This window comes from Poeciliopsis prolifica, unplaced genomic scaffold, assembly GCF_027474105.1.
Source record: "Poeciliopsis prolifica strain line A6 unplaced genomic scaffold, Auburn_PproV2 SCAFFOLD016, whole genome shotgun sequence".
NCBI lineage: Eukaryota > Metazoa > Chordata > Actinopteri > Cyprinodontiformes > Poeciliidae > Poeciliopsis > Poeciliopsis prolifica.
Window position 1 is genome coordinate 9,173,719 of NW_026562391.1, and position 27,175 is coordinate 9,200,893.

The 27,175-nt window shown below is 38.3% G+C and overlaps 1 protein-coding gene across 3 annotated transcripts in view; it reads left to right on the plus strand.

Moving 5' to 3' along the window:
- Positions 1-2,026: 2,026 nt before the first annotated feature.
- LOC129366992 (endonuclease V-like) overlaps positions 2,027-27,175 on the plus strand; it is a 47,160-nt gene continuing 22,011 nt past the window's right edge. For 2 of the 3 annotated variants that reach the window (XR_008606674.1, XM_055041165.1), the window contains exons 1-8: positions 2,027-2,144; positions 2,989-3,160; positions 5,641-5,775; positions 6,593-6,632; positions 7,032-7,144; positions 11,314-11,382; positions 11,577-11,705; positions 25,051-25,120. Coding sequence is in view for 2 of the 3 variants with exons in the window: in XM_055041165.1 (XP_054897140.1) it covers positions 2,089-2,144; positions 2,989-3,160; positions 5,641-5,775; positions 6,593-6,632; positions 7,032-7,144; positions 11,314-11,382; positions 11,577-11,705; positions 25,051-25,107 (771 nt within the window). In the remaining variant the exon portion in view is untranslated. Of the gene's footprint in view, positions 2,145-2,988; positions 3,161-5,640; positions 5,776-6,592; positions 6,633-7,031; positions 7,145-11,313; positions 11,383-11,576; positions 11,706-17,048; positions 17,865-25,050; positions 25,121-27,175 lie in introns of those variants that run through there. The other variant, XM_055041163.1, reaches the window with a different exon arrangement.

Here is a 27,175-nt window from a genome sequence, read left to right on the forward strand (position 1 = left end):
CAGATAATTGGCATGTGCAGCACAAATGAATGATAACTGGAATATAACAGCTGACAAACAATGTATGCCAAACATTAATATTACACTCAGTGATATTGTGCAGAAAATACACTGCATAGTTGAAAACCAATCAACCAATTTATTAGTTTAAAGAATTTTGAGAATGTTCTCTTTTTTTATCTACTTAAGATGTTTTTCGATACCTGCGCTATTTGTGAAATGTTCCTGTCTGGGTTTAAATCCCTCAACAGATCTCAAGCAGTCCCTCTCAAAGTTCATAATAACATTCTTTAGTGAACTCTGCACCTGTCTGCATCCTGCATTGATTTCTCAGCAGGTTGTTGATGTGATAGGCTTACTGTAGCTTTGAGTTGGTTGCAGAGTATCATTCAGAAAATGGTGTTCAAAAATAGAAACTCATAATGAGTCACTAATTTTTTGCAAGGTGAATCTATTCATATTTTTTAACCTAACCTTTGTTAAGGACCGCATTGTCAGACAGCTGGGCCAAAATAAAAATACAGTAAAAAAATAGCCTTTGAATTGTTTTGCACAGAAAATGTTTGCCCCTCTTGAAGTTAATCAAAATGGCTAGAGGAGAAACAGGTCATGACGCAAAAGCATGCATGGCATCTGTCAAACATAGGGGTGCTTATGTTATCATTTGCGTAAGTCTGGTTGCTACTAAATGGTATTTATTGATATTTCACTGCTGCTGCAGACAACAGGATGAGGTATGAGGGGGCATCCAGTGAACAGGGACACAGACAAAAAGCACCAGAAGCACTAAAACTCAACTTATTCACAAGCTTTCAAAAAGCGGCTGCTTATTGTGTTACTGGATTCACAGTGAATTCTGCAGCAAAAGAGCTGAGAAATAATGACAAAAAAAAAGACAAATAACACTTTATTCTCTTAACTATTTTTGATATTAAGATCAGAAACAAGATCTTAAATGGAATGATAATTTTAAATTAACTTTACTGAAACTGAAAACGTAACTTTACAACTTAGTGCTTATCCATGAGACTTTTTCTTGGTTTCAGACCCAATCCTACTTCTTTGACCTTTGCAAAACGCCATGTACTTAATGGAAGTGGAGGTGGACACTTAAGGTCAAAGGTAGCTAATGATGTTGTCAAAAGTCCTCACATTTTGCACAGTAGGGAATGACTGGATGTTTGTATCAGGAGATAGGTTTTGTTTAAAAGGAATGTGCAAAGTGAAGGACTTAAAGCAGCTATTCAATAAATTTATGCTGTTTCATGAGATTTGCATTGTGTCATATGTTTTATGTGACTGGTTGATTGTTTCACTTATTGACTGAAACCAGACTTTTTTGATGATAATGTGAACATTATCGTTGGTTTGAGGTTCTACTGCCATCTAGTGGAGCAACAATAACCCTCAATAACCTGATTGTAGATGAAGACGTGGATGGCTTTGTAATTGATACATTGTTGTGACAATCGGTCACTACAGTCGGTCACGCTGTAGTGACCGACTGCTCCTTATGGGGCCCAGAGTCATGGCCTCATAAGAGTAAGTGATGTTTTTGGATTAGAAGTTACGCTTGGGGGGGAGGGGGGCAAAAGTGTGCTAGATTTAGGACAAGGTCAGGGTTAGATTGTAGAAATGAATAAAAAATGAATGGAAGTCAATGCAAAGATCCACAACAATTTTGTTTGAAATACCCTGATTGTCTACATATGTAGGTGTTTATAGTTTTATTTCTTAATCCCAGTTTGTGGATTTCTGCTGAAGAGAGTGTGCACGACTTAGACATATTAGAGTGATGTACTTGAATGATTTATGGAAAATGAAACATTTCAAATAATACTAGGACTAAGGGAGACCCCCAGGCCTCTCTTTCCCCCAGATTTGCCTGAATTTATATTGCAGAATTTCTCAACACTCACTCAAGTCAAGAAAATGCAATGTAATTCAAGCTCCGCTAGAGGGGGCCATATGAACGCACACTATGAAGACTGCGTCCTTTTGCTTTCGTCAGAGTGTTTGCGGAAGTGAACGTCTTGTCTCGTTTTGGTCACCCCCTTTATCCGTAAAAATAAATCAAAACTACAGCAAATGATGACCCAGATGCTCAGTCCTCCACCTGAAGAGTTGGTCAAACAATGGGAAAGGTTAGCGCGATCCGCTACATCTTATAGCTGGTTAATAGCCTGCAGTTACAATTTTAACGCTGCTTTATTACTCTCGCCTCGTCTCAATGTTGGTGCTTTGGGTTTAATTCAAAATGCCAGCCAGCATAAATTACGACTATAAAATCAGAATTAGTATAAAACGTTTGAAATCAGAGCGAGGAATGATACAAGTGTTGAACTTTTTAAGGAAGGCAGTTGGGTTCCTATTCAGTCTGAATTTTGCTTTTGTTTATTTATTTTAATTTATTCATTTATTTTAATAAAAGTGTGGACAAAGGAGAACTAAGCATATGAAAGTGTTTAAGGTTCCAAACTTTTCTCTTACCCATTTCTAAAACGAAAAAAGGGGAAAGAAGTTATGTCTGCCATTTTTTCTAGACATAAATAAATCACAAATGAGTGACAGACTGCAATGCAAAAGAATGAATAGCCAGTGCCCCAAAAATGTGTTTTCACAAAATTGCATTTAGACTTGAACACAAAAAGAAATGGCATTTATTTAAAAGGTTTTGGGAATTTTTCAGAATTAAAAACGATGACTTTACCACATGTTTGATCAAACCTGATTCATAATGCAAAAATACCACATTGTATCTTATGTACATCAAACCAAAGGTAGTTAGTTAGAAATTGTACCAAATAGTCGCAACAAACCCAACCTGGTATGTATATTCATGATGTAGCTCAATCTTCTATAACATTATTTATTTAACAGAAGACATTATTACGGAGTCTTGATTCTGAGTGTTACAGATGAGTAGTGTTGGACTTTGTGAAAACATTTGTGTGTGGGCATGTGTGAGTGTGTGTTGCTCTGATGCAGTGAGCAGAAGCGACTCAGGCAGCAGGTGGTGGAGGAAGACACTGAGGACTGGCAGAGGAGCCCGGACTTCTCTGGCCTGGAGCGGATCGGTGGCGTGGACCTCTCCTTTATCAAAGGGGATGAAGTCAATGCCTGTGCCCAGCTCGTGGTGCTCAGTTACCCTGATTTGAAGGTGAGCTGACCTCCATCACATAGTGTAACACTGAGCCGAGCCTCCCTCTTGTGGTGAAATAACAGAACACTGGCAGTAAAAAATATTTTCTACTCTTTTGCTTAACAGACATGAACTTGTTTTTTTTTCATCAGTGCCATTCAGTTAGCAGAGGAGCTATTAAGAAACATAGCACAATAAAATGAAAATTAATATTTGCTTGCCCTTTTAAGGCTTTATATTGGCCACAGCTGAAATTTTGTCAGACAGCTGCAGGCGACCTTTAAAAGCAGTCGTATTTAAAGTGAGCGCTCTTTGAGTCGTCATTATTTTTAATTAGCTGCAGATTTTATGACTTCAGAAAGGTGATGGCATGAGGGAAACATCACTCCAGCTGGGATATTTGCTTGGTGTCTTGAGTGACATATAGCTTAAAATGCTTTGTAATGTCTACCAGGTCATTTATCTTCATCATCCAATGCCAAAACCTGTAATGCGATCAATTCAATTCATTCTATTTTATTGTAATTTTACTGTATACTAAAGAACTTCAGACAGTTTTACTCTGAGATCTATAAAAATGTAAGTGGAGTGAAGTACATAATAACAACAGCTGAGTCAGTGACTCCATGGAATTGGTTGTTTTTTCCTAGATATGAGACTTTTTTAGCAATTTTAGCAATAATTTAAACTTAACTGCATTGTTTTATAGCTAAGATTATATTGGAGTGTATCTAATTGGCTGTTTATTTGATTACAATGAGACGTAACACAAACCCCTTTTAGAATGACAGGTTTTTGTAAAAAACATGTGGCTGGGTAACAAAAGTAATTTTCTAACAATGTGATATTTAACGCCACCCCCACCATCCAGTAGTACTTTGACAAGGCTTCCTTTCAATTCATTTTTCTGATTCAGTCTTTTTAAGATCATACATTACATGAGTTTTAGTCAATCTGTCTTATTGGAAATACGGTTTGGCTGTTACAGTTTCTCTATGTTTTTTTTCAGCTTTTTTTCTTGTTTACATTTTTGTTAATTTGTCAAATGGTACAAAATACAAAGATTTTCGGAAAAATAATCTGAAATTGTTGAGCATGACTTATATTTACACCAGAAATCCCAAACATATTGATTAGGGCATGTATACTCTTTTGAGGGCCACTGTATGCTGCATGTGCACCTGTTTAATTCCCTCAAATGTTTGACACTGAATCCATGAAGTAAAGCTGCTGATGAAGATGTTCTATTAAAATTATTGTAAGTTTTTCTGTGTTCTTCTACAGTTTAACAAATCTAGTGCTACACACTGTTTGTGCCACAAGAGCTCAAATTGGTCACATAATAAAAGAAACCATTCATTGTGCAGTTTGTAACATTGTTATGGGGAGGCTTTTCGGTCATTGGAGTCCATAATACAACACAAGTATTTCCTGAAAGCGAGCTGGTATTTTTAAAGACAGACATTTTTGACAGTTTGTCATGAAATCAATCGTGTGTTGAGGTTCTGTTCACCAGTTTCTGTGCCCAATACCAGCTTTTCAAAGTCTAATTTGTAGCATCTGCTGTTTAATTTGAAGGAAGGTGATATAGGTCTGACCTTATAGCATCTGAGGCACAACAGTAAAGTATTTTTAGAGTGACCAGAGAGCTGTGACAGCTTGTGCTCCAGGGAGATGCAGGTTCTGGTCTCCTGAACCCTGCTGATTATCTGCAGGATCCCAGGAAGGTCATCTTGGGAGAATCGATCACCCGTAACATTGCTGCTTAAAATAGACAAAAGATTCATGCAATGTGCTTAAAGCATATGTGTGCTTAGTGACATACTTTATAAGCTATTTCTAAATGTTCGTTATTTAACACGTGACCCCAAGGTGTAAGCAAACAATCTAGTAACCCAGAATCTTTCATGTTTTGTTTGAAAATTTGAAAGAAAATAACAGAAGACAATTAGGACTGATGAGATTAAAGTCAGAATTCTACTTCTTTCAGCGGCCCTAATCATCTTTCATAGAAAATGGTCTCCATATACAACTCTGCAGAAAAAAATAAGACATAGGCCTTCACTCTTTTTTTAATGTGCATTGCTGAATTCTTTGTGTAATCATCCGAAACCATAAATAAACAATAGCAAATCTGAAAGCATTTAATGTTTAGCAGATTATTTTTATTTAAACATCTATATTGATTATGTAGAGTGACGTTTTAGTTTGTTAAGGTCTGAACAATACCAGCAATGAGGTGATAGAAGATTTATAAAGACTTATAAAATCTATGCCGGTACACTTACAGTTATTCATAAACATCTTTTTTTTTTATTTCGCAGAGCTTGTGGCAGTAAGATGTTTGCATAAATGTGAATGCATTCTAGACTGTAGAGATGACTTAAACTAGAACACTTGGATCCAGACCTTATCGCTCCATCTCTCTTTTAGGACACTGTTCTGGTGAACTAAAACCCAGTACAGGGAACTGACTGGTTTCTGCTCTTTCCTCTAAGGTTCTGTATGAAGACAGTCACATGGTGACCCTGACGGCCCCTTATGTCTCTGGCTTTCTAGCCTTCAGGGAAACCCCTTTCTTCCTGGAGGCGCTGCAGCGACTGAAGACCAGCCAGCCGACACTTATGCCTCAGGTCTGTGTCCAATGAGGAAAGAAAGACGAGTGAGAATTCTGTTCTGGATTAAACAGGGAGCCACAATGTGAGTCCCTGAATTAGTTTTAAAATAATTATCCTCTTCTCTGCCTGATCTGATGCAACAAGTCAGATGTATCTGCAATAATTAAACTAATTTTATTTCTCTTTAAACAGCCTCTAATTAGGACCTGTAATACCCAGGTTCAGCTCAGTTCACTTCAAACTCATTAGATTTAGTGGAGCGTCTATGACAAAGCTCCTCTGTTCTCCCTCTCACTGTTCCTCCATGTGTCGTCTCTAAGTCATCCCCACCCACACGCTTCTGTTTGTCACAGCCCACACGCCTCCTCCTCTTCCTCCCCCTCTGTCTCGCCGTCCCCACGCAAGAAAATGTGTAGAAACGGTCAGTTTCTCTCTCACACACACACACAAACTGATTTACTTCTCCTGACATTTAGCATGGGCACACACACGCTCCGTGCCTGCCCGTTTATCTGCAACCTTTCAAGGGGTCTGTTCCTCATCAGCTCCTATTCCCAACAGAAAAATAGCTGCATCATCTCTTCTTCACTCAAATATGCATTGGTGTGTTGACGTGGGAAAATCTCAAGCTCACGTGTTTCCCTAACATGTCTGAGTTTTCCAACAAAGGGAGTAAAAATAAAAATGAATGGAATGAAATTTTAAAGTGGACATCTCAAACTGTTTAGGGAAGTAGGTGATGGATTAAAGCTTGCTTATGGCTGTCTTTATTATTATTCCAGTTAAGCTGGTATTTGTAGTTGATAGTAAATGTTCTGTTTCCTTTCAACAGGTGGTGTTTGTGGATGGGAATGGTCTTTTCCACTACAGAGGTACATATTCACTGATGTTTTTAAGAATTTTAAAGGATATTTAACGCAACTGTGCTAATACAGGTTAAAGGGTCAACTTCCTCTAGATAGAAGAACTGATTAAAGAAAAAGAGAGCAAAAGAAAGGAGCCACCATATTGAATGATTCAAAGAAACCGTGCCAACAGGAATGGTCAAAAGTCATTCTCTTTGTATGCTCCAACATTATACAATTGTAAAGGCTTGGTGTGCATGGGCAGCTTTTGCTGAGTCCAGAAGAATATTTTGAAAATGTGTTTTTTTTAACCTGTAGGACAGTTTTTCTTCCTTAACAATAACTACAGTTTTTTTTTTTTTTGTATATGTTTTGTGTGCAAAATCTGTGTGAAAAAACAAAAGCATTGTTATTTATCCATTACAGAATTCGGCTTGGCGTGTCATCTTGGGGTGCTGTCAGGTCTCCCCTGTGTGGGCGTGGCTAAGAACCTGTTGCAGGTGCAGGGGGTGCTTAAAGACGAAGATCACCAGTCACAAGTGAGACACCAAATAATTTCAACTCATATGATGATTATGAATGATCAAAAGACTGTTTGTTTTGGCATTAGAAATTATGTGCTGTGTGCTACACACAGCACACAAAATTTTAAATTGTTTAAAATTTAAACAATTTAAATGTTCAAAATTGACCGTATTTTATTTATTTATTCACTTAAAATATAGTCCCTAATTTCAAAAAAAGAGTTCGAAGCCAGATAAAAACCAGTCAATTGTTCCACAGTTTGCTTCTTACAGACGGTCCGTACCCTCGAATAATGAGAAACAGTGGCTTGTTGGAGACATGGACTCTACTGAAGATTGAAACAACTGAATGTGATTTTACCCAATCGCTAACATTTAGCTGTGATGTATGTAAAGCTGTAAACAACAATACCTCATTGCAAAGAGATGAGTGCCAAGCAGAGGAGGGTCACAAAATGTTTGCAAGCAGTAAAATGTCTTGAACATTCCTCTTGCTACAATTTCAATTGCTCAGTATTTGGGAGCATGGCCAACATGAACTGAATGGCTTCGTTCACTTCCTCCAAACTACGTCTATAGGCAGACTATAACTCCAAAACAGCGCAGAACTCCTAGATGGAGCAATGAAGAGAGATGAGAATCAAGGGGTACTGCTTAGGAGGGCGATTACCAGGCTTTGATCAAAGTGAATTAGTGTAAAGTTCATCAATCTAATATTTGCTTGAAACGCTTAATTTTTTCATGGCGTTTGAAATGTAGAAAAAGATATTATGAGATTAGGTCTCTAATTTAGATTTTTTTGAAGACTAACCACAAATAGCTTTTTTTGTGCTTCATTTACTGTGTCTCTATTAGCTCAATTTGCTTCCCATTTAAAAGAGCTCCAATGCTTGTCGGAAAGTTTGAAGGAGTGATTAGTTTTTTTATTTTGACTTGTTTCTCACAGTACATGTCAGAGAGGGCCAAAGCAACAGATGGTTTATTTTTTGTGTGTTTCCTCAGCTCACATCCACATGTTTCTGTTTGCTGGAAGAGTGTGTTTATGTTCGGCATTGACAGTGTGACAAGTCCTTGTTGTGTAGCTAATGCAAATGAAATGCTCTGAATACAAATCAAGCTGGAACAAATACCTTTTGGTCCAAGTGTGCTTCTGGGACTGCAAAACCTGGATTTGATTAATATGCAAATGTTCATTTTGTTCCAGTCTGCCGCCTCTGTGACCTAGAGGAGGAGGGACAGGAACAAATTAAAGTCAAAAATCTACCTGATGGACAAACATTCTGTTACAGTGAGAGAAAAAAAAAGATATTTGTAAATTTTAGAGGTGTAAGGGTACACATTCAGACCAAAAATATCCGTTACAATCATTTTGGTTCAGTACGGACATTTACCAAGCAAATACAGCATTGTTTATACCTGAACACATGCAGAATGTTTATGATCTCAACTAAGTGTGAAATGCAACTTTCTGGCAGTGCAGCCTTACGCTGTCACTAAACTCTGCTGTTTGGGAACTTTGAGGTTCTTCACTCTGCTACAGAAAAAATGTTAAACCCAACCAACAAAACTTTAAATCAGCATTTGCTTTTTTGACAGCAATAAGGCTCAGTAGCTCTGTCCTCGATTCTCCTCCATTAATAAATTGAGCAGTGTGTATGCGAGCTAAGACCTTCCTCAGGGCTTAGATTGACTTATTTTGACCACGAGTGGTCCATTTCTGCAGATGGCAGTAGGACCACAGATTACCTTTTGCAAACATCAGTTAAAGTCCAAATCCAGCTGCTTACAGCATTACCAGTCCTAAATGCTGCACAGTTTAAAATGTGGTCATTTTCCAGCTGGAAGGGGAATTTTGGTTCAAGTATCAAATCCTTTGAAGCCTGTGACTGCTTGTCTTGTAAGCCTTCTTTTAGTTTTATCCATCTTCCAGTTTGTGCACATTGGTATCTTTGTCCCTGTTGAAGAAAGGCATCCCCGCAGCATGATGCTACCACCTCCAAGTTATGCTGTTTTGAGGTGTTATGCAATGTTAGTTTTATTCTACTTATGCGATTTGTAAAAGACAAAAATAAAAATTTACTGAACTGCGATGCTCCACATAAACCACATTTTTGCTGATTGAGGAGTTTAATAAATTAGTAGTGGAATAATGTGTGAAACATAAGCTGCAATAGGCTCCTTTCCAGATTGGAAATTGGACTGAAAATGAGCTCTTGAGAAACTAAATGAGCCATTACAGGATCTCAGATACACATGTAAGAAGCTATGCTGCACAGTTATTAAGGTGTAAGAGTAAGATAACAGCCCCAATAGATAGAAATAGTTCATCCAAACTATTTAGCTCTATGTCAGACTTTAAAATGAGTTAAAGTTGAAATGTAGCAGATCAGAGTTAACATATTTAACAAATCTTCATTTGTCCAACAGTCTAAATGCCGTGATAGTTTGATACCACAAAATTTTGTTGCACCTTTATGTAAATCTTTGGTCAGAAAGTAATTTTTCCTTGGTATCTGTGGATGCTATTTTTGCTTCTGGAAGGTTTGCCTCTATTCTTCTCCTTGAAGAGCTCTGACTCTGTATCAGAGCTCTATTTGTTGTTTTGAGCTGGTATGGAGTGTTCAGCATCTGACATCAAGTTAAACATTATGTAATACTTCAAATTCTGTAGAATCCCCAGTATTTTACATCAGACAGATGGTTCTGATTTCGATTTATCTGAAAGTTGATCTCAGAATTCATCTCAAATCATCCATCTGCTCATATAATTTTTCCCCCAAAAAACATTTAATTTATCTGTTGAAACAAATATATTCATATATTTAATCATGTTAAATAGTTTATGGCAAAAGCAGAAAATAAACAAAGATGTACTTCAGCTGCTTTTTTTTTTGTCAAACTTAATTAACAACCACAAGTGTCCATTTAGTGTCCTTATTTAGGTATCTGATACTGGTTTCTATTTATTTATATCTCCATTCTGGGCTATTATAAAGGCATTCTCTTAGCTTGCATCAAGACAAAACATGTTGAAAGACCTTCTGTACAAGTCATATCTTCTTTGTTGCTCTTCTTCTCCCCCCTCTTTGGTAACCTAGGTGTGATTTAAATCGGTGTGTTATTGATGACCTCTTCTGTATTTCTGGTTCTGTCCTCTTCTTGAGTCGGAGGAAGCAGGCCGGCCTCTATCTCACACACGGTTGGACTCGTTCCAGCTTGGATTGGATGCTCCGCGCGGCCGTCCTCCTGCTGGCTGCTTGCTGTAATCAGTCATAGTGGAGCAGACACTCCATCCATCACAAGGGCTAAACTCCTTTCATTGCTCTGGCCCGTAACACACAGTGCACCTGTCAACAGCAGCCCACATCGCTACGGCTGACTTTGTCCTGTCTCTTTGACTGTTTGAGCAAAACTTTAGCTGGAACAGAGATTGAATTTAAGTTCCTTAAATCTGAAGGTTTTTTTCATTGTTTTTGAAAAGATTCAAAGAAATATGTCAGCGTTTTGGAGGTTTTTGTTTGGGCTCTTTTAAAGTGTGAAAAGGGGATGCTGACTGATTTTTGGCTCTGGAATAAATTTCTTTTCGCAAATATCGGCGTTCAAAAGGAAGCAGGGAGGACATTATTTGCTGGCTAAATGAAAAGGAAGCCGTTCAGCTTAAATATTTTCTCTGCAGTGCAAGCAGTGATTTCCTTCTTGGGCAATATAAGCCATAAACATCTGAATGAATACCTAAAAATATTTTATGTTATTTGTATTTTATTTTCCCTGTCATTTTAATTGTTGGGGCATATACTTGCATTGCAAACTGTTCCAGAAAGACGATCATTATCCTACTTATTAAATCAAGTTTAGTTTATACGGTTAGCGTATTTCTCAGATAAACATTAGGGAGAGCTTCAAAGTTGATATGAATAAAACTATAATCTTTACCATAAAAATAAAAACTACTGTAGCTGTGGAAAACAATGTAAACAGAAAATAAGGTCAAACACTTGTACCTTGTTAAAGCCTGGTTTCGGCTAGACATGAAAGTCAGGTCACTTGGAGGTTACAGACAAAAGCCCACAGAGAGTCATTTTTTCCCACTTTCTGAGTTAACGGTGTCTTTCAGTAAGCTGCTATTTGCTATGTCATGTTGTACATGTCTTTTGACTTTGATTTCTGTCTCTTTGCCTCTGCAGATTGCTGCTCTGCAAAAAGGAGGAGACAGCTTCCCACTCACTGCCGCCTCGGGCAAAGTGCTCGGAAAGGTGCGTCAGAGGACAAACAAACTGAAAAAATAAAATAAAATAAAAACAGAAACTTTCAACTAAAGTGGTGCTTTGTTGCAGGCTTACTTCAAAACACAGCCACCCAGTTGAAAGTCAAATCATTTTAGGGATGATCAGCGTCGCAGAGAGATGGATACTGAACATTTATGGGAGAATTTTGTCTTTATTTTCAGGCGCTGAGAAGCTGCGATAAGAGCTCCAAGCCTGTTTACGTCTCTGTGGGTCACAAAATCAGCCTGGGCACCGCTGTCCGGCTGACACAGTCATGCTGCCGCTACCGGGTACCTGAACCCATCAGACAGGTACCCTACGCACAAACACTGCAGGAGTTCATCAGGCTTGACACGTCACAGCAACGTGCCTTGCTGTAAGCATGCCGAACTGCTCAGTTGTGAGGCAGAACGCTGCTTCGGTGGGGACGTCTTGCTCATTTCTTGTGTAACAGCGTGCCGCTGTGAAGGGAGGCGGTGTGAGCATCACGCTGTGCCGAGCTTTTCAGTAACAGGCCCTGGGAGGCTTGTAGAAGAGGAAGGAGTGTGTGTGCTAAACATCCCCGATCCCGTGTGGATCTTTTACACTCCACCACAAATACACAGATTGTGCTGACACTCTGAGACAATAAGATCCCACATTACAAGGGCGAGTGTGACATGATACGGAGAACTGTCCTGGCTCTAATGCTGAGAGCTTAGCAGACGTCACACCTGGAGACTTATTGAAATAAAAGAACTTCTCAATAATTTCCTGTTAATTTTGAATTGATGCTTTGTCAACTGCATGTCTCTTTTCTGCCATGTTTTGGGAGTTTTAAGCTTCTAGCTGCAGCTCACTGCTGTGATCTTGGTTTAGGAGAGCCTCTGCTGGAAGGGGAGAGGCTAAATGTGTTTCTGAAGCGCCGCTGTGTGAATTCGTGTTCCAGCTTTGGGGGACGAAAATGGCTCTGTATTGATTTTGACATGAATGATTTGCTCAGAATCAGCTACATCAAACTGTTGATTGTAAAGGTAATCTTCCTGGTAGAGTCGACCACATTTTTATTGAAAATAGTTTGAGTCTTTAAAAAATAGAAGGTTAATATTCTTTTGCAGCAAAACCACCAGATGTGTTTGGTGCCAATTCAATTCATGTTTATGTAGCACCAATTCACAACAAATAAAAAAAAAAAACACTTATAAATATGTAGTTAATGCCATAAAGCTTTATCATTCTGTCTTCTGACTAAAATCCATGGTTCTGCTAAGAGTGGATTCTTGGTGACTAGCAGATGCCACTCTGTGCTGCCGTTGTCTAGCGGTGTGTACCTCCCTTACTATCCTGCTCTCTGGGTCAGGTGGCACCATAAAACTAACTCCTACTGGCCAATGACCAAATGAAATGAACCTCTCTGTGATTTTCTAAGAAAATGGGAAGATATGGTTTATTAGTTAGGTTCATAAAAATTCATTAAATGGAAGATTTAAATTGTGATTAAAAAGAATATGGTTGCCTTTTTCTTAGACTGGATATAATTTATCAACTGTCTGGTGTTATACAGGTGATTTTGTTTAAAGTAGTCATTAGTGAACACTGTATCATTTTAATGAATTGCAATTCAGTTACATTTTCAAAAATGTTTTAGTCTGATGTTCTACAGTAAAGGTTGGACAATTTTTTTTTCCAGGAATGACAACAAATTTATTTCAATAGCTGCTACATTTTCAGCAACATACACAATTTTTCTTTCCGGATTTAAATATTTTTAATGTTTCACACAATTTATTTATACGTGCTAAAAAGTACCAAATGTAAATCTACTCATCAAATTGGAGATTTATTTTCAGTGTCAACAAAACGTTTACGAAGAGGGAACTTAAATTGAATTGCTGTCCGCTGGTGGCAGATAAGATGCTTATGACTTTTTTTTAGTGCTTTCTCCATACTGCCTGGTTCAAAGCGAGCTGATCTCCTGCCCAGTGAATGATGGGACCCCTAAAATGATGTGTACAGTCAATAAATGAGCCATAATAGTTTTGGCCGGATTTTATCAAAAAACACACAATTAAAAGTCTCTATATTTTCCTAAATATAACCCTCCATGGGCTGCTGCTTTTATGAAAAGTAAACAACTTGCCAAGGTTCATCCCAGCCCCCTCAGGCTGTTTCTCTGTGTGCCACTAGGTTGTGCTGTGCTTCTGCTGTTTTCACACAGGAAACACGAGCTGAAGCACACATCTCAGACTCCTGCGTGGCTCTTTTTTTTTTTTTTATTTCAAGTGGAGCTGCAGTAGTATCCCCCATCGCTCCCACACATACAACCACCACAGGAACGACAGGGTTTATTTTATCAGATGTAAACATCAGAGAGAGTCGAGGACACTTTCACCAACCATCTTTAACTTATCCATGTCCAGCTGTTTCTCTGTTTGACACAAACATTTTTTTCTGCCTCTTATGTTTCTGTTCCATCTGATTTCAAAGAAAATAAGCACCAGAACAGATCCAGTCAAGACGAGTGCCGAGGTCACGCTCGAGTTTATGTCACATTTTTGTTCTTCAGCATTTCAAAGCTCAGTCACACTTCAGTACAAATGCTGAAATTTTCCAAGGAAAAATAAAAGACTGAAAGAGCTTCCCTTGTGTGCTGACACTTACTATTGTGAATCTTTATGTTGTCAGATATAGCATTGTGGTTCGTCACAAGGTTATGCACAGCAGAGCCCTGCAGGTTGTTAGATAAGTCGGTGAAGCTGGAGCAGATCCTGCTTGAACTTTTGCAGGGGTGTGTAAGAGAAAGGCTTTTGCATGGGGAGAAATATAAAAATAAATTGTTTTTATTGAGTAATCTTTATTTTTTCATGCAAATTTGAGGGCTTTTCTAGGAGGACTGAGAGCATTTGTGTTTTGTTTTGTTGTTGTTGTTGTTGTTATTGTTTTAGTTGGGTAAAGGTCTTCCAGCTATTCATTTGGATGCAATCAGGCAACCTCACATCATTTCATTTTCATCCAAATTTCTTGGAAGCCACTTGTTCCTCCACCAAAAAGTCTACATTTGTTAGCCTGGGTTAACATCCTGGGTTTTGTTAACAAATGTGTTTCAGAAATAAAATCTGTTAATATTGTTGCCCTGCTTTATATTTTAATGTTTGTGCCCATGTCTTTGGTTCTTATTTTACAAGATCCATAAATGTATAACAAGATTGAATTTCCCATGCCTGTAACCAAATTCCCACAGCTCCAGGTTTGTTAAATCTCAATTAAACACTAGAGAGGGAGAGACTGTGGCTGAAATGAAAAGTTGCTGCATTTAGCGCCAAAATAGCGTAACGTTAGTGTGATTTAGCAAACCGTTCTGCTTTAATGGTTTTTTTAAAACAGAGGCAATGTTATATCACATGTGTACTTATGCTATCATAGAGAAGAAACTTGGTATTTTAGTGAATGCAGTCATGAACTTACGACTTTCAACAGTTATTAACACATTTTATTAAAGATTAAGTTCGAATCCAGCCTGCAAGCATCATTGAAAGCTCCAGCTGAATTTTTAGCTTTACCACCAGTCGGCTAAAATCCTGCTGCGACATAGTGATTTGTGGACTGATTTACTTTTTACGTCTGGGATTTTATCATTTACGTAAAGTTTATGCATTCATCCAGTTCAGAGGTCTGCAGTCTTTACAACCAAAAGTACCATTTTGCTCTCAGGACAGCCATATAAAACTAATTCACCCTCATGAACATCACATTTTGAAAAATTAAAAAATTTTAAACAAATATCTGCGTTAAAGAGCGAGTGCTTTATTTCTATATTTAGGATGAAAAACAAAGATAAACATAAAAGATGATGAATTATTTAAAGATAAAAAATAAAGAAAAATACATAAGCTCCAACCTAATGACCATGAAAATATATTTTTTTATTTGTGGAAATTCAATGCAAATATTGCACAAAAATGCAGGTTAAAAATCTGCATTTATCATGATATCTGTATTGAAAAATATTCTCTGGTTCCTTTTAATTTTTAGAAAATGTTATTGTAGAGCCACAGGTTTCACATCGCTGATTTAGTTCCGAACCTAAAATTAGATTGTTGTACAAAATAGGCATCCATCCATCCATCCATCCATCCATCCATCCATCCATCCATCCATCCATCCATCCATCCATCCATCCATCCATCCATCCATCCATCCATCCATCCATCCATCCATCCATCCATCCATCCATCCATCCATCCATCCATCCATCCATCCATCCATCCATCCATCCATCCATCCATCCATCCATATTGTTTTGAGATTTTTTAAGCTTATGTCTTGAGTTTTCTGAAGAAATTATGAATCATTTTCCTCCAATATTCTGTTATCATACGGTTTCTTATGCAGGACCTGACCGTCCACGGCTTGAGGGATTCAGAAAGTTGAAAGGGAAAGATGACATCATGGTGTTATTCTGCAGTGAAGGCTGATGTGTGAATGCACTGCAGCAGAAAAGAGAGGATCCACTAAAAACACTCACTCACACACATGCAGGGAGCCAATTCACACCCCGTCTCAGTTGTGCTCCCCCACCCATTAAATTCTCACACCACCTCAGCGTCTCACGCTTGAACATGTGAGGGACGTTAAAGACAAGCAGACATCTGCCTCGGCCCGAACCTCTGCAGTCATCATGGCAGCAAGAGTAACAAGAAGAGGGGCAGACAGGGGGAAGCTCACATGTCAGATCTAAAGTGATGAATCGAAACGCCCAGAACTCTGCAGCGTCTCAGCGTCATCAAGCGATGTTATGTAGCCATCATCTGAGGCGCGACTCACTTACCGTGTGATTTGTGAATGCAATTAGCCAAACTAATGTCAAGCCTGTTGTGTTGTTTCTATCGATAACTTTATAGGGACAGATTTACTACCAGCCTTGAAAAAGCAGAGTACTTAATGTTTTTTTATTAGTGAAAAGCCTTCTGTGTGCAACACGAGTATGTTCTTCTACACAAGGTGGACCATTTTGTTCATAATTTAGCCAGAATTTTGGGCCTTGTCTCTATAGGGAATTACATCTTATTGATTGTATTAATCAGTCAAACAATGGGTAAGAGTTTTTATGAATTGTGGAGATACTAAATCATGCAAATGCTCAAACTGCTGATTAAAATCTTAAGGCAAAGGATAAAAGCTACAAGTGTTTGCATCTCAGCTGCTGGATCACAACCAGGAGCAGGGCAGAGCTTCAAAATGCAAATGAAGGACACTGGGAGAAGGAAAAAAAACAAAAACGTCAAGCATATTATTGTAAGCTGCATGCAGGCTGTTCATCAAAAATGTAATTAAAGACCAACAGCCTCCAAAGAAATTCACAACATAGAATTAGAAGCACAAAGAACTCATTGGTGAGAAGCCAAAAATTTGTTTTAGATATTTCCGCTCAGTTGATGGGACCGTATCCCTATCTGGTGAAGAAGGGAATCAATAGGATTACAGATGAATAGCAGCAAAATAAGAACTAAAGTCTCCTCAGTCATCCTGTTACTTCTTCATGAAGGACATTTAAAGTCTGGAACTGACAGTTTGTGATCTTTGACCAGTTTTTCATCAAACAGCTTCCTGTGGTAAACGAGTTATTGCTTTGCACCATATCCACCATGTAACCATACCCATTTCTCTCGCTTTAGGTTCAGTACGCCGGTTCTTTCTCAGCTTCAGTTCTGAAGAAGCTCTTCAGTCAGAAACCAAGATATGGAGACCAGCATCCAGTCAAAAGTGAAGCTGCAGACGATATTTTCCATAAACAATGTTTCAGACTCACAGTCGACTCTCTGAACGCAGAGGAGTAGACAGAAAACAGGCCTAGACGCCTTGAATCTCTTTAGATAGGGAGCCTGTCTGCCAGGCAATTAACAAATTCCTGAGCATGGTTCAAAAGTTCACTAGGATCTTAAAACTTTTTATAAATAATTTTATCTATATTAGAATTAACTATATTTCTTTAAGCATGTTTTTAATTAGTTACTTATTAGATCCAAACTTATAGTCATTATTTAGCATTACATTTTGTGCAAGCTTGGTTAAGAATACAAACTACTTTCTTGTGAAAACATTTTGAGGCAGAGATAACGCTGCAGCTGCAATCATATATCAAACTGGACAGCGGCTGGTACGAGAAGGGTTTTCTGTATATCTGCTTTTGGGGCTCTTTAGCAGGAGGTAATAAAATTAACATTAAGACAGCCCACACAAAGGAAAAGAACACACCTCCTAATGCATATATTTAAATGAGGAGAATACGCAGTCTATAAAAAATGGTTGGTTTCACAGCAGAAGTTGGAATCTCTTTGTGCTGAGTGAGAGTTTCCCGGAGGATGCATCTTCTGTTTTGTCTTTTTTTTACTCAGTTCTTTGTCTCTGTTTTGTAATGTCTTGGACTTTTGCTCTAGGTGAGATGCTTATTGTAAAGTTCTTCTTGGATTGAATTTCTCTGGATAAAACTCTGAATATCTGAAGTCTGACGTCGTATGATTGCTCTTTTCTCTCTGCACACTTACACAGACACAGGAATTCGGGACAAAGAATTAATTAACGAGCTAAATCAAGTTAATCCTCTTTATAATTCTTAACATTTAATTCATTGATGACCTGTGGTAGGTCTTTGAAAAGATCTACCACCAACCAGCGCTTTCTGAATGACACATATATGTATTTTTTCTCTATTTCTGCTTCTCAGTTGGCGGGAACTAGATATTACCTTTAGCCATTAGCATTAATTAGAGTTCGACTTCAAGATGCCTTGTACTGTGTTAATACAATATTTTTATATCACTTTACTGTACTCCACTGAGAGCAAGTGCTCTTCATCCCATTTCTCTTCTTTGAATCCATTTCTTTTAAAGGTGGGACATTGGGTCATGCTTTGAAAATTAGTTCTAAAATCATTTGAAAGGAAATGGGGAGTTTTCTCCTACTGTCACAAGAATATGTTTGTTAGAGGGTGCAGCACTCCAGTTAGACGATCGCTCTTGATTTAGACATTTTGTCAGACACACATGTTCATGTACACCACAGAGCCGCACCTTCCTGCTTCCTCCCTTCACCACTAAAGTCACTTAAGGGCTCTGATACACTGCAGCCTGTCAGAAAGCTAATTTTCTTAAAGCTAATGTTCCCTGACAAACGTACTTCAGATTGCTTCACTAGTGATTAGCTGGCCAGCCACTCGCTTCAGCAGAAGATGAAAATAATCTGAAAGGCTGTTATAATAGATGCAGGCTATAGCTGTTGCAGCCTGATAGTTGTAGGAAGAAAATTAGCACTTTGAGAACATTCAGACTTTTCTTCTAAACTGAAGGATGAGATGTTCAAGGAACAACATTACAATTTCAATCCTTAACCTATTCTCAGTGGAACAGGCTGTTTTCTATCAGTACTTTTTCTGTCTTTCTGATGAGGAGAACTTGTTTATTTGTTTCAGCTGCAGGACAATATTTCAAAATAGGATTTCATCAAATTGTGCTCTCAGTAATAGTCACTAAATAATATTCAAGGAACTCCGTAGTTGGCTGTAGAAAGGTCCTCCGTTTTGTGGCAGAAGGAACATGGTTACAAGAAAAAGCTCACACACGCACTGTTGCTTTGGTTATACAAAAAATGTTTTCTAATTTATTTATTTAAAAAAAACAAAAACAAAAAAACGGATGTGGTTCTGGCACTTATGAATTGTTGGCCACTCCAGAGTGAGCAACAGTCCCAGCCTGGCAACCCTTATGATAATTATCTGGCTCTGCCTAAACGTGCACCCAGAGCTTGGTTGAATGGTTTTGCTTCCATTGTATTCATTGTAGTGTAATGGCCTAGTCAAAGTCCAGACCTAAAGTAAACCTCTGTAAAGATTTTACAGTCATGGACTTTTTTGTGTTGATCTCTGATGAACCATACGTTATAAAAAGGTTTGCAGTTGGAATGTGGCAAAATGTGAAAACAGTAGTTGACAGGCAGTGTGTGAATTGCATTTTCAGGAAGCTGTTTGTTTACACTGTAGCGTGGGTTTGTCTATAAATGCTCATTTCCAGGTTTGAATCCATTACTGTCCAAAGCTCTCCTCCTCCTCCTCCACACTCTGATGGGAACACATCCATTCCTAATGGGACTCTGAGGAGACTCTCCTCCATGTCTGAGTGCTTTGTACAAGGTGGAAGTCCCTAATTGTGCTCTTTCTTCTCCATTTGTCTTCCATTTCTGTTAAATCAGTTATGCAGGATGTGGGGTGGGGAGAAAAAAAAAACAGTTTGTAGCTTCCCGACGGACTGATGTCTGGGAAGTTTTTTGACTTCTGTGATATAGCTTTACACTGGACATAAACTGTCTTCAGAAAGCTGTGGAGGAGCCAGCAGCGAAACACTACAGCCCTCAGTGACCTGCAGGGCTGATTTCAGCATGTGTTCAACTTTCAAAGTCTCCACTTTGGGTTTCAATACATCCCCCTTTGCACTGAGTGGGGAACCGTAAAAACTCTACAGCTGCACTCCCAGATTGCAAAAACAGATGGAATTTCAATGTGAGTGATGGGCAATGGAGAGCCTGCATGCACAGAATAAAAGAGATGGAGGACAGGAAGGAAGCACACAGTGTTTTTGAGTGGATATTGCAGATGCATATTTTGTGTGGTTATTAAAACCTAAAATATGTTTGAGGGAAGGATGATTTCTGGGTTTATTATTTTAGGGGTGGTAGTGCTATAGTGTGCAGATGCAGAAATTTATATTATTACGCTGCATGCTGTTGAACAAAAAAACATGTTTTTGTGTGCACCGAGTATCAGAACTATTTCAATGAGTGGCTTGTTTTTAGCAAGAATACATTTCTTTAACCAACTGGCATCCCCCACCACTTTGTTCTTCTTTTCTTTCTGTTTCTTTGCTGCGGGGGTGTCAGATAATTCGCCTCACATTATTGCTGGGCTGTAGATTAAAATTTGAAGAGTTTGCCTCCAGTCTCCATATTGCCCAAGGTTTTGTTTGCCAACCTGTATCTGTTGAATTTTGGTTAAAGTTTCTCCTGAAGTAAATCTGGGCCTCATTACAAGCTATGCTTTGCCTTTAACGAACGGTAGTAATTATTCTTCATTCCTACTGATATCAACAATTTTTCATTAGGCAAACTGTTAAGGCAAACCTGTTTAAGATTGTAGCACATTTCTAAAGCTTTGCAAGATTTGTTTTGTTTTGTTCAACTACAAACACACATGTTATTGTATTTTATTGTGCCTTTGTGCAATACATTAAATATCCATGGGATCCAAAAACTGTAGAACTGATGGAAAGGGATGCCTGGTGTGATGACTTTTTGTTTTCACTGTGCATTTGTATTCAGTCCCCTTCACTCTAACACCACAAAGTTAAATCTAGTGCAACCAATTAACTTCTAAAGTCACCCAATTGTTAAATAGTTGTACTGTTTGCAATTTTACCTCAGTCCATCCGTCCATCCATCCGTCCGTCCGTCCGTCCGTCCATCCACACACAACATAATCAGCTGTTCTGTGTAGTTTTTTTTTAGAGAACAGCAGTAAACAAATGACCTCACAAAGTTTTTAAGGCTTGCATCCTATATCCCTTCTTACCAGTTTGAAATTGTAATCCATACATTTATTACATCTTGGTTACATTATTACAAGTAGTTGCAGGAATTGGAACAACTGCAATTCCTGACTGGAAGCAGAAGGCTCAGAAACATCACCCCTGTACTAAAAACCTTGGACTGGGTTTCTATTTATGACAGGATGGTGCTTAAATTTTCAGTGCTTTAAAAAGTCTGAATGGCTTTGGCACCATACTACTTATCTGATCCTCTTCACTCTTACAATCCGGCAAGGACTTTTGGATCAACAGGTCACTTGCTCAGATCAAGACTAAACATCAGAGATTACAGAGTCTTTCCTTTGATAGACACTAAGCTCTGGAACATCCTGCCTTTGAAAGTCAAAGCCTCTCAAACTGCTGATCAACTTAAGTTTGCTTAAAACACATTATTTAGCCTTTAATATGTAAAGCACTTTGGTCAACTCCTTCATGTTTAGATGTACATAAATAAATCTGATTTGGACTTGACAAATTTATTGTCAGTAAGTATGGCAAAATAATAATTTACAGAAGGACAGATAAAGATTCCAGACCTTTTCAAGGAGAAAAAAGGAACATCTTGTCATGTCAGCTTCAGATTGAGGGATGTTATTTGGTGTTCCTGTGAGATTGTGTAATCTGATTTATTAATTTGAGCTAAATGCTTGGGTCTGTGTCCCTCATGGCTTTGGTTCGTCCAATTTGTCCCATCTGTTTCGAAGACACAGAATGGGCAACGTGATTTAAACAGAATGGATGGGCTTGAAAAGAAAAGCAGCGACAGAGAGAAACTCTCTCTGCTGTAAAAGAGTTATTTCACTAAACCAACAAGGGAAAATATCCATGAAGACTGACACCACAGCTCCTTGTGTGCCAGCCACTGTTTGGGATGTGTAAGTCTTTCTGAATGTGCATGAAGAACCTGACTGATTTAGAGTGGAGCTCACCTTCGGGCCCCGAGGCTGTCTGAATGTTAATATATGGCTGGCTGACATTCTGCTACTGTTGCCACTGGACTTTGGGCCTCCACTGAGAGTTGGGAGGAGAGCTGGAAAGAGACCTAAGCATAGCCAAGGGGTGGATATGACAGAGCCATGGGAAGCAGGAGAAAGTTTGAATAGTGAGTGATGAAAGGACCTGGTTTTAAAAAAAAGTTTTGTAAGGTGAATCTCAGAGAGAGGAAACACCATGAGGAGGTGATGGACGCGTATAGAAGTGATGGAGGGAGTGGAGCATGTGGCTGTAACTGCAGGGCTTTGGCGGTGATGGAGGATAATGACCTGCCCCAGGCGCCTGGACCAAACCTTTACTCGGTGTAAGTGCATGTGTCAGCTGGATTTACATAAAGTTTTGCTAAACAGCCAAAAATCTGTTTACCTCTGTTTTCCTAGCCAGAAACTCTGGCTTGAAAATTGTGATTTTAAGCTGCATTGAGTCCATTTTCCGTCAGATACACACAGTCTGAAACAATCACTCACCGAATTAGATTATTTGCCTACTTTAGAATATTTGCTATAATTGAAAAATTTTTCCAGTCTTCCTTTATGCATAAGCAATTCTAACATTTCTCTTTTCTTTACTGTTTTATTCATGCATGAAATTTGATATTTGCACTGCAACAGTCTCCTGCTGTTATCCAGCTACTTTAGCATGAGACATTCAATTCATTCTTCAACTTAAGTTATGTTTTAAAATTCACAAATTATATTTTCCTGCATTGATCAAATAAAATAAATAAATAAATAAATAAAAATAAATCCAAATATTGTAAACAATCTTCTTGATTCTGTTCCAGTGCAGGTCCCTAACTGGGTTTGTTGACATCTACGCCTCCTGAAAACCAGTAGATTTTGACTCGAATCTGTTCACAATCCCAATCCACAATGTCGACAACAGAAGCCTCTAAAGGAAACCAACCCTCTTCCTCTTTTTATGGCCGGCTCGCTGCATTTTGCCACGATCTCTGACAGAAACTTGTCTGCGTGATTCTGATGGATTTCGTCTCGCTTTGATCTTGTCCTGCGATGTTTGGAAACCCCACAAGATTTAAGCAGATGAGAATAATATATTATTGGCACGAACATAACAGCATGATCCAATGTAAATACATTACTTTACTTGGGGATATCACCAACAGACAGCTCAATAGATTTAAAAATGTCACAACCTTGAGATTGGTAATGTTTGAAAAGCCACATGAAATGTTAAAGTATGTTTTTATTAAAGCTTCCCAAAAGAACCGCAAATGGAGCAGAGAACGTAAAAATGTGAAACCATTTTCTATTTCCTAAGCTAAGCATCTGTGCATGAGTCTGCATAACAACCTGATTTCAAATAGCTTTGGAAAATAGCAGAAATGTTTGTGTTACACAATATAAATATGATATTTATGTACGGTAATCCCTGTTAATATATCACTTTGTGTTGAATGCAGGGATTTGTCAAAATAATCACAGTCTGCTCAGAAAATCTGTTCCCATGTGGTTTGCACTTGAACCACAAACACATCAGCTTTTTGCATATAAATGTGTAAATGTTTTTATCCACCAGCCACAGAGTCGTGTAAAAACACCAGACACCACTGAAGGTGGTGTTACGAATCTTCCCTGCATGTAGGTTTGCGACACCGATTTCAATTCTTTGAAAAAACAGGCTGTTAGAAATAAAAACATCACCTTTGCACATTTTTAAGCAGTGACAAGATGATTTAATTATTTATGGATACATTAAAAAAAAAATCAGCGTCAAACTTCGGAGTGTGGATGGCAGAGCAAACAATGGTAACCGAGTCTGCTTCCCCTCCTGTTGCAAAGCATATGCTTAATAATTTACCTGGGTTGTAAGATATAGCAGCTGCATTTCTTTTGCATCTGGAGTGTTTATCTAACACAGAAATGTGCACATTCGCACCACGCTAGTCGCTTGTGAGAAACTCACATCGAATCATTAAAATGAAGTTGTTCATCAGAGCGTTAATTAAGAAGCTGCTGGGTGTGGTTTCTCCTTGACACTGCTAAAAAGAAAATGGCAGAAACCGATAGACGAAGTGACTTAAGAATTTTAAGTGATTGTTTTCTAGGATGTCCTCTGTCACAAGGGTGCGTAGTTTTTTTTTTCACGTTAATGCAGCGTGTGTGGTTAACAAAAGACGATACATGAGGATTCCTGGACTAAATGTACCAAAGGTTGTCTTTTAAACCGTTTTCTCCAGTTGTACAGTTTACCTGTAGTTCTGTATCACACTCATGCCAAGACATTTTAGAAGGGTTTTTATGCAATCTGGCAGATTCTGGAAAAGCAAAAATCTGGGTTTTTAGACTTAAAAGTACCATAACCTATTCTTTTGCTGTTTCCTTCCTTCTACCTGAATATTCCCCTTCTCTTCTCTTCTCTTCTCTTCTCTTCTCTTCTCTTCTCTTCTCTTCTCTTCTCTTCTCTTCTCTTCTCTTCTCTTCTCTTCTCTTCTCTTCTCTTCTCTTCTCTTCTCTTCTCTTCTCTTCTCTTCTCTTCTCTTCTCTTCTCTTCTCTTCTCTTCTCTTCTCTTCTCTTCTCTTCTCTTCTCTTTTGTCTTTTATTTCAGTTTCTCTCCTCTCATTATTGTGCATTTCATTCCTGCCTTGTCTCCTTCTTTCCACCCTTGTGTCCTATCTTCTGATCTATTTTCCTTCCTTTTAGCATTTGTCCTTTTCACCTTCCTTTCTTTTTATCCTTGTCTCTCTCCATCTCTATTATTGCTTCTTTTCTTACTCCCTTCTTTCATTCATGCTTTCTTTTGGTCCTACTTTTTCTTCTGAGTTGTTTGGTGTAGCCAAGAAAATAGAAAAATTTTGATTGTCTGAACTTTTCTTTACAAATTCCAAAAGATGAGCAAAAATACAAAACAAGGAGTTGCATTTTTGACTGAGAAGCTTAACATTACTTTTCTGAGCACAAGTGTCCGCATTGAGGTCTGAGCTTTTTCCATTCACATTTATGACTAAGAGCAACTTCTGAAATGTTTTACCTCTTCCTGTTTCCTCTCCATCTCTCTCCCCCCTCCTGTTCCTCCTCTTCTCCTTCACAGGCTGACGTTCGCTCCAGAGAATACCTACGCATACACTTCCCAGCTACCGATACATAAATTAGACAATGAGGTAAGTGACAAAGGATTCAAAGGTGTGGATTCTCACCCTTACACATCACACATCTGCTAAAAAAAATAAATAAAAGAAATTCTCAGCAGGAGGTTTCTGTCTCTGCTGTGATTTTCAGTCCTAAAACAGCAAGTGACTCATCAAGGACTTTTCCTGAATCCCAGAGTAAATTCTCCGTTTGTATTTCGAAATACCAATTACTGCGATTTAATTTGCTGATTGAACCAAGTAAATTTGCACGGGAAGAAGCTAAATACGAGAAAGATATATTCTCTATCAGAATTTGTTTTTTTTATTTCTTTGAACAAAAAATGAAAAAAAAAGCACCAGCATTTAGAGTAAGTAGACAGAGAGTATCATTTTCTGTTCGGGCTGTACAACCTCATCAGGGGATGTTCAAAATCAGCTTTAAGCAGTACGTCCTCAACTCAGTTTTGTGAGCTTTCCCCTGTTTGGCCTATGTAACAGAAACTGACTTCATTCTGCTGCTGCCTAGTGGGTGGATTTAAGAATTTAAGGGCCTTTGACAGCCCCTCTGCATTTCTCTGCAATTTTATTGGCGTGAGGGTGGGGCAAAGGTGATTCAAGGACGTGTAAGGTTATCCAGAGATGCTCAGGCTGAGAGAGCGAGAGCATGTTAAGCTCAGAAGAACCTTTGATCCTTGGAGTCTCATCTGAAACAACAGCCTGCGCTCCCCAATTTGACCCTGCCTCCCTTATTACTGATGGAAGCTTCAGACCATTAGCTCACTCATTTCCTTCAAAAGTCTAATCATCATTCACCACATGAAGCCAAGCATGTTCAAACATGCTCAGAATCAAACCTTCCGAGTCTGAAGGAGAGACGCTGAAATGAACTCGCTGGTTAGCACAGGAGGCTGTACGTGTGCTCTTTGGTGTTTCTGTGCTGCGCTTGGCAACATAATGGGAGCTATGTGTGCATCTTCTTGGAAGCTCACTGATGTGGCGAATCCTCTGTCAGAGCTTTGATCAGACTTACTGCAAAGAGTTGGAGACAGGAAGGGAGGCTTTATGCTGAGTTGGCATGTATAACCCATATTTACCCTCACACTCTCTTAACAATGCTGGAGGCACATTTGATCCAATGTGCCGTGCCTTGGCTGCTTGAGATGGTGTGGTGTAGGTCTTACTTTATGGTAATGTCGTACTTTCTTCACCTAAACATGACCAGCAGTATCCAGCTGACAAGTCTGTCTGAACAATATCCAGTTTTGATATTGCTAATGCTCAAGGAAATGTTGAAATGGCAGTGCGTGCAAGCTTATTGTTGTAAAATATTGTTGTAAGTGCATATATATGTATATATATATATATATATATATATATATATATATATATATATATATATATATATATATATATATATATATATATATATATATATATATATATATATATATATAAACGATTGTCCAGAACATTTAAAGGGACAGTGTATGTGGCATTTTCCATCCACATAGAGTGTTGTTTAATTGCACAATCAAGTAACTGTTATCTTCAGTTGTTATAAAAATGCTATAAATATCAAACATGGCTTAAAAGAAATTTGACTTTGGATTTTAATGCCTTGAATTTGAGGTTCTGTCTCTTTAACAAGCGCCTGCTCTTTCTGACACTTCACCTTCAGCACATCATCACAACAGTTTCTCTCCGTTAAGCCGAAATAGTTAAATAATTAATGAATTAGCTTAGTGAATCTGCTTAATGATATTTTTATTAATAAGGAACAATCAATTACTACATGACCTTTAAACCTTTTAAAAACTGTTCCGGTTGTGAGATGGCCCCTGCCTTAAATGCAAATGGTTTTACATTCTTTTTGGAATGAATGTCATTAATTCTCCCACACTTTACTTTCTGACAAAAGAAAACAGAGCGGATTCTTTGACTCGCCAGCACAGAACAAAAGAATCATCTCTTTTTCTTTTTTTTTATTTGTGCATTTGACACATTAACGTCTTCAGTATGATATGAGACTGTCATAGCGCAGGCAGAGGGAAAAACTTCTCATTCTCTGCGACTTGATACATTGCT